At 45.6% G+C, this 13754-nt stretch overlaps 1 protein-coding gene across 4 annotated transcripts in view; it reads left to right on the top strand.

Annotated features, from left to right (window-relative positions):
- Positions 1–13754, top strand: part of LOC126416078 (focal adhesion kinase 1) — a 754036-nt gene that overhangs the window by 186763 nt on the left and 553519 nt on the right. For 3 of the 4 annotated variants that reach the window (XM_050083561.1, XM_050083565.1, XM_050083562.1), the window contains exon 1: positions 8809–8970. The exons of the other annotated variant lie outside the window; for it this stretch is intronic. In XM_050083561.1, coding sequence (XP_049939518.1) covers positions 8903–8970 — 68 coding nt within the window. In that variant the 5' untranslated portion in view covers positions 8809–8902. Of the gene's footprint in view, positions 1–8808; positions 8971–13754 lie in introns of those variants that run through there. 4 annotated transcript variants of the gene reach the window in all.

Consider the following 13754-nt stretch of genomic DNA (forward strand, 5'->3'; position numbering starts at 1 on the left):
GTTGTGTTTATCCGTTAAAATTACTAATAACTATTTTCTTCAACGAGAATGTTAATCATTCTTTTGCCTAATTAGGCTGGCGACCGTTTTCTTTATACGTTAAACAGTGCAGATAGGCAAAATTTTGTTTATTACTGTTCAAACATTTACGTAATTCTGACTTTCATTTCCGATAAGCCACCTCTGTTAGGTACAACACGGTCAACTTAACAAAATTCCTCCCAGAGGGTAACACTGCTCTGCTGCTTTGTACCATAATTGCTTTTACAAAATAGTTTTATGTACAACCTGTTTCTAGCATTGAGGTTATGGTGCAGTAGTAGTAGCAGCAGACAGGAGTGTTATACGTGGCTTTTCCGTGACAGGTCTATTTTGTTTCTGTTGGGGCATACTACGTAATAAACCAAACTTGGTATTTCATAGCATAAGCTACGTAAATACGCTGTTGCAGTGTTATATACTCTACGATATAAGGAACCAATTGGGGATAACCCAACAGGCGAACATTACACCAGAATATTAAATGACGCCTACAGAAATAAGGCTGCCACGCTGGACTTTATACAGTAAACCCCCAGACAAGGTCTTTCTCAGCCAATCCCCTCACATAATACCTCCAGCAAAGGGCTGCTATTCCTATTTGTAAAATTTTCTTTGTTGTGACGTCAGACAAGTCATTTTTCGTAACAACTGTAATTAAAACACTCTTATTAGGTCCGACGGTGACTGTCGTTTTTGCTCACTCGGAGTCACTCTTGCGAAAAGTGTGGGATATACGTTTCTTACCCTGACCGTGTTTTTACTGGCGGACTATTTCGCGTCATTCCCCTTTCTGCGATGGGGACGAGTCCAAAATGTTGTTAAGGGGTGCCTCTTTCCTCAAACAGCGTCTTACTTTTAGTTTCACCGCAGCTATTTCTACGTCAACAATCCCGCAATGCTATCCTTTCAAAACTGGCTGGAACATCATGGGGATGTGGAGCGAGCACTTTGAGAACTTCAGCACTAGCCCTTGTCTACAGTGTAGCTGAATACTGTTCACCAGTCTGGAGGAGAAGTGCACACGTATCTAAAGTGGATGTCCAGCTGAGGGAGACAATGCGAATAATCTCGGGAACACTCAGGGCCACCCCCTGTGCATGGCTTCCTGTACTAGCGAACATAGAGCCTTCAGAAATCAGGCGATCACAGCTAGCCCTAAAAACCTACAGGAAAATTATAGACAACCCGGACCTCCCTATCCACCAAGATCTGACACCGACTAACAGGCTTAAATCCAGATCACCCTTTTGGAAAATCGGTGAAGAACTACAAGCGTTTGAGCCGAGAACGGCCTGGAACGAAGTATGGTCGGCAAGTGAATTTAAGAACAAAAATTTAGTACACGATCCGAACAAGAAGATTGATGGCTTCAACTTACCAAGAAGAGTGTGGACAGTTCTAAACCGGGTCAGAACGAGTGTTGGGAGATGTAAACACCTGATGAACAAGTGGGGCCTGGCAGACAGCGCTGTATGTGAGTGCGGTGAAATACAGACAATGGACCATCTACTCGTGTGCAAAGTGTATGGCTGTCGTGGTGAACTCATGGACATACATAGACTCAGTGACTCCGCCATAGAGTGGCACAAAAACATATCTAATATAGTGTAGAATTATATTGTTTCCTTTTTTAGTATATAGTGATAAGAATATTGTAAATTATGCCTTTGTGATGCATGAACGAGTAAATAAATAAATAAATACGTCAGCTTCCAAAACATTGGGTACGCCTCTTTCACCTCTCTCTGGCACACGGCTCCACTTCTGACGCTGCTGTTTCTCGTCACCTTGCGTAAATATGGGCAACAGACACGGCTGGGTTGCATCTCTCTAATTCTGCTGCTCTGCTCGATTATAAATTCCATAACACTGAAACCAAAGGTTAGATTTACATGCAGATTGCGTCAGTAAATTGCAAATTTACAAGCATATGTTTTACAGCCTATTATGCAATAAGTATTGTTTTACCTAATTTCAGAGATTACGGAATACACCAAAAAAAAAGTCGCACCACGAAGGAGCTATACAAATTAGTAAATTAGTCACAAATTGGTATTCGTAGAAGCATCGACGGAAACAGCAGAATTAGGAACATTGGCAGCCGAAGGATCAATTTGTGACTCTGCAGCGCAGTTCCACACGCAAGAATGGTAAACAGGGGACATGTCGATAGCAGGGCATAGAATCTTCGCGAATTTCTTTCCGTGTACATAGTTGGACAGTAACTATGCCGTGCAGACAGGCGCGCGAACAATATACGCAGATGTCAGTATTTGAGAGAGAACGAGTAACTGGGCTCAAAAAAGCCGGTTGGAGTAGTCGGCGAATCCGTCTACATTTGAACAGGAGCGATGCCACTCTAAGATGATGTTGGCAGGAATGGGTTAACCATGGACGAACACAGTGCCGTGAAGGACGCAAAGTCATGGTCTGTTTACCTCTCCATCTGCATCGTATCAAAGTTTACAGTTCTCCAGCACATGAGTGTGGTTCTGAATCGGAAGTTCATGTAAACCACATCTGTTTTCGTGTCCCAAATATGACTGTGAAAGACTTCACTTTTTGAAAACATTGCTGAGTATGGGATGCCATTTCCCTCAACCAATTCCTTGTGTTCTATTTACCAGACAGATTCGACTTTGCATACCGATTGTTAATTTTCTTAAGAGTATTTGGAAAAAGTCATTGGTTTTATTAGCATGCGTTTCTCATTTTTGTAATTTGCTTGTAAAGCAGTTTACGTATTGGTGTGAATTTATAACTCACAGCTGTCTGATTTACTTTTCAACATGTTCTAATCAGTTGTTGGTAGACTAAATTGTGACAACTTGAGCTCTTAAATATGAATTTTCGTATTGTTTTCATACAATTGAGAAGGAAGCGGTCGACCTAGAGGGACGACAGAACGCGAGGACCAAGCAATCGTCAGAGAGGCACTCAGAACTTCGGATTCATCATTTCATCGATCCGATGTGCAAATGGTGCTTCAGTGACCACAAGGACCATTAATAGGAGGCTCACAGAAAGGGGACTGAGCTCACGTCGCTCTTTGCGCCGACTACCAGCGATCTCTGTACACCAATAATCACATTTGCAGAGATGTCGCGCACATTCGGCCCCGTATATCATGAGACTGGAGTAGAAGTATCTTGAGTGATGAATCCCGCTTCGATATGAGCCGCCATGAGCAACGAAGACGTGCGTGGAGCCGCCCTGGACGGTAGTGGTGTACCAACCCGTCTGTCGCACGTCATACGGTCCGACATCCAGGAGTGATGGTTTGAGGTTCCACTCAATTTCATGAGGACCCCCTGGTTGTCACCCGCTGCACCCTTACAGGACAGAGGGACGTCGACGATAGTCCGCAGCTCGTGGTCGTGCAGTAGCGTTCTCGCTTCCCGCGCCCGGGATCCCGGGTCCGATTACCGGCGGGGTCAGGGATTTTCTCTGCCTCGTGATGACTGGGTGTTGTGTGATGTCCTTAGGTTAGTTAGGTTTAAGTAGTTCTAAGTTCTAGGGGACTGATGACCATAGATGTTAAGTCCCATAGTGCTCAGAGCCATTCGAGCCATTTTTCGTCGACGATATTCTACGCCCCCTTCACGGAAAGTCATCCTGGTCTTACATTTCTCCAAGATAATGCCCGCCCGCTCACGGCCAGAGCTTCTACTGCTTGTCTTGGCCAATAGGATCGCCGTATCTCTCTCCAACTGAGAACGTATGGAGCATTGTGGGCAGGGCCCTCAAACCATTTCGGGACTTTGACTATCTAACGCGCGCATTGAGCAGAATGTGGCACATCCCTCAGGAGAACCTCCAACAGTTCTGTCAATGAGCGCCAAGCCGAATAACTGCTTGTGTAAGGGCCAGAAGTCGACTGGTGAGTTACTCACCTGCTCAATTTGTGAAGCTCTTTCTCTTGAATAAGTCGTCCGTTTGTTTCTGAAATTGTCATCATTTGTTTGCCTGTACATGTGCATCTCATTTACCGATTTCCATCCCATTCAGATAACCCCACGTGGTGGGCCTTTTTTGTGTTAAAGTGCAGTAATTAACCCCTTAATACGTGACTAAATTTCCACTTCCAAAAAATAGAAAATCATAATTTGCAATAATTAAAATTTTTGTAATGATGTGTTACAGAGTACATAAGGTCAAATCTAAGATACGTTGCACTTGTCAGGTATAATTGGGTGCGCCACATATTCGCGGCAATAGGCGTTTAAGACACTGAACACTTCCAACTCTGCATTTTGTAGAAGTTTTTTATTAGTATTTTGATGGTAGATTATTTTTCTGGATTTGAATTCTAGAAGAAAATTTCATGAAGTATTTTGAAACTCTTCAATATGGTTCAAATGGCTCTGAGCACTATGGGACTTAACATCTAAGGTCGTCAGTGCCCTAGACTTAGAACTACTTAAACCTAACTAACCTAAGGACATCATACACATCCATGCCCGAGGCAGGATTCGAATCTGCGATCGTAGCAGCAGCGCGGTTCCATATTGAAGCGCCTAGAACCGCTTGGCCACACCTGCCGGCTTTGAAACTGTCACAGACATTCTCCACTCACACTGAATTATTCTGGTAGTATTTGGAAGCATTTGGATTCACTTCGCTTGATTTCATGTCTCTCATGCGCCCACAAAGGTACGGAAACGCCTAATAATGCGTATTTTGCAGGAAAATTATTTTCGAATACAGTTGCACGTCCAGCTAGTGATTTATCTTGCAGAATATGCACCTACATCTATTGGTGCTCAGAAACAGTCACCCTGCCATTCAGTATCGTCGCTTTGGTATGAAGCAAAGTCATGACACAAGGCACTAGGTCGTTGATAGTAATTTGAGACTTTTTGTAGATGACGCAGTTGCCTGTACTGAAGTATTGTCCGAAAAACGCTGCACAAATATTTACTCAGACTTCGAAAATATTTCAAAGTAGTGCAGAAGTTAACAAAAATTTTAAAAAATCAATTTTTCAAAAATTTGCTCATTTTTAGTTCATATCCTGCTGAAGACTTTATAAAACATACATGTCTGAGGAAATATAAGACATTTTATGTGATCTTAAGTGTACCAAAGAGCAGCGTCACGCTTCTTCGTACAGCATTCTTCTGTGATACGTCACTGTATTTCACTCTGTGGAGTTCAAACGTGTATTTATTTATTTATTTATTTATTTATTTATTTTGCAAGGATTGTCTGTCGTACCAGAATCGAAGCAGTATCGATATCGATACTTTTTCCGCTGGTATCGACGTGTATGGTTTTGTTCACTGCTTTTGTTTATTCTCTGTTTTGAAAGTCTTGCAATGTGGTTTTGTGAATTTCTTAATCGATATTCTTTGCCTGCGTTGTTTTGTGCTCGATTATGGCATATTATCGCACAAAGTGCCTAGGATTCGTTGCTTGAACCGCAAGCGACGTCACCAGGGTAAGAGATTCAGAGTAAGGCGCGCTTCAACAAATGTTACACCAGTGGCAGAAGACCTCTTGGTGCCGGTAAACGAACTACCGCCGCGTGCTTCGAGAAGAACACTTGTTTTTGGCGCTAAATGAAAACGGAGGCTGTGAATCTGATTCTTGCAATATTATTGTTGATGTTAATACACTGTCACAGTCAATATTGGACAATGTTGTGTGCAAGCATTGCTTTAGTGCGCAGTGTGATTCTGTGGTGGAAGATGAGGCTGCCAGGAAAGGGCTTGCTACACACTTAACTGTACTCTGTAGCAAATGCAACCTTGGTACGGCTTGCATGACATCTACAACCATAAACAAAGGACATGATGTGAATCCGAAGATAGCGTATGGCATGCGCTGTATTGATAGGGGACAGAAAGCATCAAGAACGTTTTGCGCTGTGATGAATCTTCTACCTCCTCCAGTAAAATTTGGGAGATATTGTGGCTTACTGCTTAGTAGAATAAAAGACGCTGCAGAGTCATCAATGAAAAGTGCTGCTGGAAATCTGTTGCCGGAAGTGATGGCAACAGGGACATAGTGGCCGCTTTTGATGGTACCTGGCTAAAAAGAGAGCCCACTTAGTTGAACGGAGTTGTTACAGTCAACAGCTGTTGACACTGGCAAAGTACTAGATGTGGAGCTTTGAGCAAATTCTGTCAGTGTGTGTGAAAGGGATTCCAGATCATGAATGTAATATGAACTATAAAGACTCTGGTAGTGTATGAAAGTTCCAGGAGTTGTCAGATTGTTTACCATATCAGTAGCGTCCTGCAGACTGCAGTATGTAAATATCTTCGTGACGGTGACAGCGAAGCTTTCCTTGATGTTCAAAAATGTGCTGCGTATGGAAATGACACTCATGTGTAGAAATTAGAATGTGTGGGGCAAGTACCGTCAGGAAGAAAGTAATCTGATGGGAGGGGAATAAAAGTGTTAGGGTGACTGACAGATACAGAAATTGACAAGATACAGATATATTATGACTTGTCAATAAGAAGGAATACGGGGGGTAAAAACACGGAGCAAGAAGTTTGGAACTTATACTTCCATAAAATGTCCACAGAAAATAACCCTATCCACAACTATGCTATACTTCAAGGGAAGTGAATCATGGTCTGGCTACCAAAGATCAATTGCTGGTGGTAAAGAAAATCATCGCAGGAATTGTCTACCAATTGCTGTAATAGAAGCCGTCAGACTTACATTCAGCGACCTAGTGAAAACTAATTGGCGATAGGCAAAACCCAAATGGACGTTTTAACCAATGTGTATGGGAAGGATTGCCAAAAACCACTTTTGTGGAAAGAAATGCACTTGGTATTAATGTTTATGATACAGTTTCATGTTTTAACGATGGTGCGCTTAACAAGAATTTTTTTTTTATAGAGAATGTAGGATATTAGCCCTGAGTGAACTGCATGGAAGCTTTGGATGTGATAGACTGAGAGCCTGTAGTGAAAGCAGATAAATCATTTTTGGAGCTGACAAAATCTAGAAGAGTGCATCATAGGAATGTGAGGTGGAAGAACGACTGATGTAGATAATGAAAAAGAACCTGCTTATGGTGCTGGACTGTTCTAAAAGAATACCAAATACAAGCTGAAACTTAAACGGTCATTTTCCGCAAAACACAAATTTGTGTACGTAGGCACATAAACACTCAAAGTAAAAGTCCTATTACTTTCAAACATTATATGGATATAGAACAAAACCTCCTTAATCTAGAATTTTCCAGATCTATTAACATGTAATTAAATAAATCCTAGAGTTTCAAATATTTGCAGGAATGGTTTGTATGCTCTCCACAGTTCATCGAAGAATCTCTCTTACTTACGAAGAAAATGTACCTGCATCAACAGGGGCATCCAAAAGTTATTGAAAAATGAAGAGACTTTACATGCAAAAAAAAAAAAAAATAAATAAATAAAATATTCTGTTAGGTTTTGGAACTTCCACTACTGTGAGTGTGAATCCTTCCTACCCCTCCCCCCTCCCCTATATGTATATAAAAGTAAAATTGTGCACTTTAGAACAAGAAAAGAATATGGTACCCTATGTCCACAATGTCAGTTAATCACAACTGGAATCAGTCAACTCATACGTGGCTGTAACAGTCTGTGGGGATATGGAATGCAGTGATCGCTTAGGCTCGATCACAGGCAAAACAGGTGGCAGACAGCCCGCTATGTCAAATTAAAACTGTATGCCGGACCGAGACTAGAACTCGGGACCTGTTGCCTTTCGCGGGTAAGTGCTCTACCAACTGAGCTACCCAAGAGCGACTGACATCCCGTCCTCACAGCTTCAATTCCGCAGTACCTCGTCCCCTACTTCGTCTCTGAGCCTGTTAAACACTCGCGCGACCCGTCCTAGAATACTGCTGAAGCCTGTGGGACTCGTATCAGCAAACAAACAATGCCAGTAGGAATTTTTACTTATTTTTATAAACGGGAGAGCGCCAGGGAAATGCAGAAAAAAGCTGAATTGGCAAATTCTCGAAGGTAGGCGCCAGTTATCCATACAAAGTTTCGAGAACAAGTATTAAGCGAAGAACATAGAAATATATTACAAATCGCTACGTATTCTATCCGTAGGGAATGCAAAGACAAAATTAGAGTAATTACAGCATGCACAGGGGCGTTTAATGAGTTACTGTTTCCGCGCCCCACGAACGGAAAGATGAGAGGCGTGGTACAGTGGGGAGTACAGCCAGCCATGCACTTCACAGTGGTTTTTCAGACTATGCATCTATATGCGGATCAGATGATTTCGAGTTCGAAATCACTACAAGGCAGTTCCGCAGCGCGGGGCGCTGTAGGTGTGGCTACTGTGTGCGGGCGGCGTCGCTAGCTGGGTGCCGTGCCGCACCCTCCTCTGCTGCATCCAGCCGGCCGGCTGCTGCGCCGGTCGTTGTTTTGAGGAGGGCCAGCCAGCCACCGTGTGACGTAGGCAGCGGGCGGGCTAGCGCCAGCGCCAGCGCCGGCCAGACGCGCGCCCAGGCCGGGGCCCGACCGCCGCCGCGTCGACCCAGCGATCGATAATCCCGGCTCGCAGCGCAGCTTCGCGGCCGCCCGGCCAACTAGCGCGCTCTCTGTGACGGGCGGCGCCGGCGGCCGGAGCGCGTGCACGTCAGTCGCGGTCGGGACGCCAAGCCGACCTGTTGTGCCGGGTGGTGTTTACGTGTGCGCGCGCCTGGAGTCTCGGCTCGCGGCGGGTGCGGTCGCCAGCTATAAGGCAGTGCTGCTGCTATAGGGGCGGCGCGGTGCAGCGTGGCGTGGCGCGCACTGTGCTGTGACGTGGTGAGACGGTGCGTCGCTGAAGGCGGGCGCGGCCCGCAGCTCGGCGCAGAGATCAGGGGACCTGGCTGCTCTCCTAGTGCCAGGAGGCTATGGTCCTCGCAGCGCCCATGTTCCGGCGGCCGGCATACCGCGTCTTTCAGTACCTCGAGACTACCGAGTGAGTAGGCCTACCTGCTACCCAGGCATCCGGCCGTGCTCTCACAGCCGAAATATCTGTCCGATAACCCGTCACTATGCACAACAGAAAATCGATAAACATACTGAGGGATAGTCCACTTACTGGTGTGCAGTGTCAGGTTCCACGTTTCGGGATCACTGAGAGGGATGGGCGAGTAGTTGTGATGCTGAATTAGCGTTTACGCACTTATTACGATCTGGTTCAAATCCGGGTTCGTCGTTCCTGACTCAGATATCCATATTTTACTTTTACCGCTGCGTACTCTACACCTCCCTCCTCGGTATCCCAAACGCACCAGTCTTTCATTTTCTGCAGATGATTTACGATATGCGTACGTATTATTTCCCAGAAATACTCATCGGAGAAGTACAGCTTTTCCAAATGATCATCCCTTGACGTGTGCGTTATTTATATCGAAGAGTGTTACATATGGAGCCAACGCAGATGTCCGCCATCGCTACGGATCATTTTGTTTCGAATCGAAATTTGTATCCTATTCACATTTGTTGGTGCTAGCCAACTCACAACCAGATGTAATCTTCTTACTAACCTAGATCTCGAGCTACGCTACGGCTCAGTCTTGTCACTACAACCAGAGGGAGGAATACTGTCACACTCGTATCTATTTCTCTAATAAACCAATAAATGTAAGTAGCGGATAGGTGCCTGCGATGTCAAGGCCATCTTCCCATATGCTTTCCCAGTTGAGCTTTGCCCAGTCTTAATCTGTTTTCCTTAAAGAGAAGCAGTCTGTCAACTAGTATCATTATATCTCGATCTCTTCTTTTCTGGATCATTTATATATATATTTCCACTGTCTGTGGCTTGAATATTTTGATAAATATTCTAATCTTCGTGAGTTTGCAAAATTTTCTCGTTTTCTGCGCCTTTCAGTTCTAAAACTTTATTCCTGGTTGCCTTAAGACATATTCGACTAACTTATTTCGTTTTTTTATTTTGTACAGACTTTGTCTTTCCCTAGCATCTAACTTTTAATTATGACTACGTTCTTAATATCCAAGATCCATCGCTGCAGCTGTTCTTCCATCTAGTCGTACACACGGTGGAGATCTAAGAAGACACAAATAATTAACGTGGCCCATTTTGTGACAAAGATCATATGGTCAGTTCTTTACTTGTGTATTTTTTCTAGTACGGGTAGCAATGCATGTTCTGTCTTCTTCTACACTTCAGCCGTTAGGTATTTCCCTGTTGGTACTTGATTTAAATTAATAATTATTAACTTTATTTTTAACATTGGTTCAGTCTCAGAGTTGAGGGAACTACAAGACCCAAGGTTCTGATTCTGTTTTTTTTCAATGAAGTTTTCATTTTATCGTTTGTGAGAAGAAATTTCTGTCTTCGGTCGACATATCTCTCGACTAGCTGATGAACATATGTACCTCTTAGAACAAGGTAATAGAAGTAGTCTAGTCAGTGATTAGAAGGCATCAGCTGGAAACCAGCCGGTTATCATACCCATTTTTCACTGTCTAGGCTACACTATTTAGTGGCAGAGTCTTTCAGGCCCAAGCCTGATATTCACAGGGGTTCCTTGCATGTATTAATACAACTACCTCATTACTCACCAAAGAGATATCTTAAAGACGTAAGAGGGTACTGGCCACGAGCTTCTGTCAGTGTATCCATTCTCAGTTGTGGAAGAAAAAACTGGGATCTTATTGTAACAACAGTGCAAAAACTGAAGGAGGTGCGGTTATCACTGAGGATATACTGTTCCTCCCGAACGTACGCATGATAACTGCCTTGTGAGTTTCTCGTACCGAAGAAATATACGGGGGAGGCAGTCAGCTGTCCGCCACGGGCTGTTCGGGTACGTGACTATTTATTGCACGAGAGCGTAGCGGCTCGTGGAACGTCAGTAACAGTAGAAATCGGTCGTTTGCGACTGAGGTGAGTCCAGTTGTACTTGAGCTCAAGTGGCTGACTTTACGTGGCGCCCGCGGTGCAGACGGTAACTGAGGTGTCCGTTTAGTTAGCCGCGAGGACTTAGTGGAACCCGCGCATTATTGCGTCTGCCCTAGTGCCGACGTGTTCTCGTTAAGATGGTGTGTGGATGGAGTCCGCTGAGAGTAAGCCAGCGCCAGGGTTTCGCTGGATGGTGCGGTTCCTCCCGCCGGTTGCTATATACACTCACTGTGCAAACAGATGGCGGCGCCAGACGAGTGAAACGCAGGGCGAGGAGGCGGCCGCCACGCACTGCGCGTAGTGTGCGTGCGTGTGCGTGCGTGGCCGCCAGCTGGCGCTCTCCTCCTCACGGCAGAGGCAGGAGGCGGCCGCGTTTATTGCGATATCCGGCCGGCCGCCAGCCGCGCTCTGCCCTCGCACCTCGCAGCCCCGGCGGTTAAAACGCACGACCGGCTGACGCTTGCAGTAGGCGCGCCAATCCCCTGGTAGAGAACGGCAGGGCTGCAGCAGTGTCTGCAGCGGCCGTACGTCGCTTTGTATGTGGAGTGGCACGACGAGGGCGCAGTTCGGACCGTTCTCTCGGCGAAATCAATTTACACTACTGGCCATTAAAATTGCTACACCAGGAAGAAATGCAGATGAAAACGGGTATTCATTGGACAAATATATTATACTAGAACTGACATGTGATTATATTTTCACGCAGTTTGGGTGCATAGATCCTGAGAAATCAGTACCCAGAACAATCACCTCTGGCCGTAATAACGGCCTTGATACGCCTGGGCATTGAGTCAAACAGAGCTTGGATGGCGTGTACAGGTACAGCTTCAACACGATACCACAGTACATCAAGAGTAGTGACTGGCGTATTGTGACGAGCCAGTTTCTCGGCCACCATTGACCAGACGTTATCACTTGGTGACAGATCTGGAGAATGTGCTGGCCAGGGCAGCAGTCAAACATTTTCTGTATCCAGAAAGGCCCGTACAGGACCTGCAACATGCGGTCGTGCGTTATCATGCTAAAATGCAGGGTTTCGCAGGGATCGAATGAAGGGTAGAGCCACGGGTCGTAACACATCTGAAATGTAACGTCCGCTTTTCAAAGTGCCGTCAGTGCGAACAAGAGGTGGCCGAGACGTGTAACCAATGGCACCCCATACCATCTCGCCGGGTGATACGCCACTATGGCCATGACAAATACACGCTTCCAAAGTGCGTTCACCGCGGTGTCACCAAACACGGATGCGACCACGATGATGCTGTAAACAGAACCTGGATTCATCCGAAAAAATGACGTTGTGCCATTCGTGCACCCAGGTTCGTCGTTGAGCACACCATCGCAGGCGGTTCTGTCTGTGATGCAGCATCAAGGGTAACTGCAGCCATGGTCTCCGAGCTGATAGTCCATGCTGCTGCAAACGTCGTCCAACTGTTCGTGCAGATGGTTGTTGTCTTGCAAACGTCCCCATCTGTTGACTCAGGGATCGAGACGTGGGTGCACTATCCGTTACAGCCATACGGATAAGATGCATGTCATCTCGACTGCTAGTGATACGAGGCCGTTGGGATCCAGCACGGCGTTCCGTATTACCCTCCTGAACCTCACGATTCCGTATTCTGCTAACCGTCATTGGATCTCGACCAACGCGAGCAGCATTGTCGCGATACGATAAACCGCAATCGTGATAGGCTACAATCAGACCGTCATCAAAGTTGGAAACGTGATGGTACGCATTACTCCTACTTACACGAGGCATCACAACAACGTTTCACCAGGCAACGCCGGTCAAGTGCTGTTTGTGTATGAGAAATCGGTTGTAAACTTTCCTCATGTCAGCACGTTGTACGCGTCGCCACCAGCGCCAACCTTGTGTGAATGCTCTGAAAAGCTAATCATTAGCATATCACAGCATCTTCTTCCTGTCCCATTAAATTTCGCGTCTGTAGCACGTCATCTTCGTGGTGTAGCAATTTTAATGGCCAATAGTGTATTAAGCCAAAACAATATGTTCCAAACAGCTGTACTGCCTTTCAGTAATACGCTGCCGGAAAAAATTTAGTACACCCTTTTAGAGGTTTCCAGTTCACTCAAGATTTAGTGTTGCAACATTGCATATGGAGTACATGAAATGATTCCAGTTACAGATCAGAAGCACAAGCGGTTCTGAGGTACTAGGTATCGACCCATGCTGTAACACCTATATCAGTACGGGGTGTAGCCTCCATGGGCAGCAATACAAACGCTGACTCTGGAACCCAGTTGGTCGTGTAGATGGCGTATACTGTCTCGGGATACCTTATGCCACAACTGCTCACCTGTTCATGTATTTCTGTAAGGGTTGTTGGCTGACAAGTCGTCCCGTCATGTCCCATATGTGCTCTATTGGAGATTGTGTCTGGAGATTGTGCTGGTCAGAGAAGTTGCTGCACCTCTTCCAGAGCACGTAGAGTCTCGCTGGCATTGTGTGGGCGACCATTATCCTCTTAGAACAACACATCGCCTTCTGTTGCAAGAACGGCGAAAGAAACGGTCCACTAACATTCTGCACATACTGTGCACTGGTTAGCGTCCCCTACAGAAATACTAAAGATGGACGAGAATTGTAGCTTCTCGCACCCCAGACCATAAGGCCTGGGATGGGACCAACGTGTCCTCGACGAATTCCCTGTACGAGACAGCGCTCACCAGGACTACGTTATACACGCAGACGACCATCACTTGCATGCAGTCTGAATCTGCTTTCACCGCAGAAGTCCTCGACGCGCCGGTCCACCTTCCAACTGATCCTCTGATGGCACCAGTGGAGCCGTGACCGTCGATGCTGTGCCATG

Source organism: Schistocerca serialis, chromosome 8 (assembly GCF_023864345.2).
Source record: "Schistocerca serialis cubense isolate TAMUIC-IGC-003099 chromosome 8, iqSchSeri2.2, whole genome shotgun sequence".
Classification (NCBI taxonomy): domain Eukaryota; kingdom Metazoa; phylum Arthropoda; class Insecta; order Orthoptera; family Acrididae; genus Schistocerca; species Schistocerca serialis.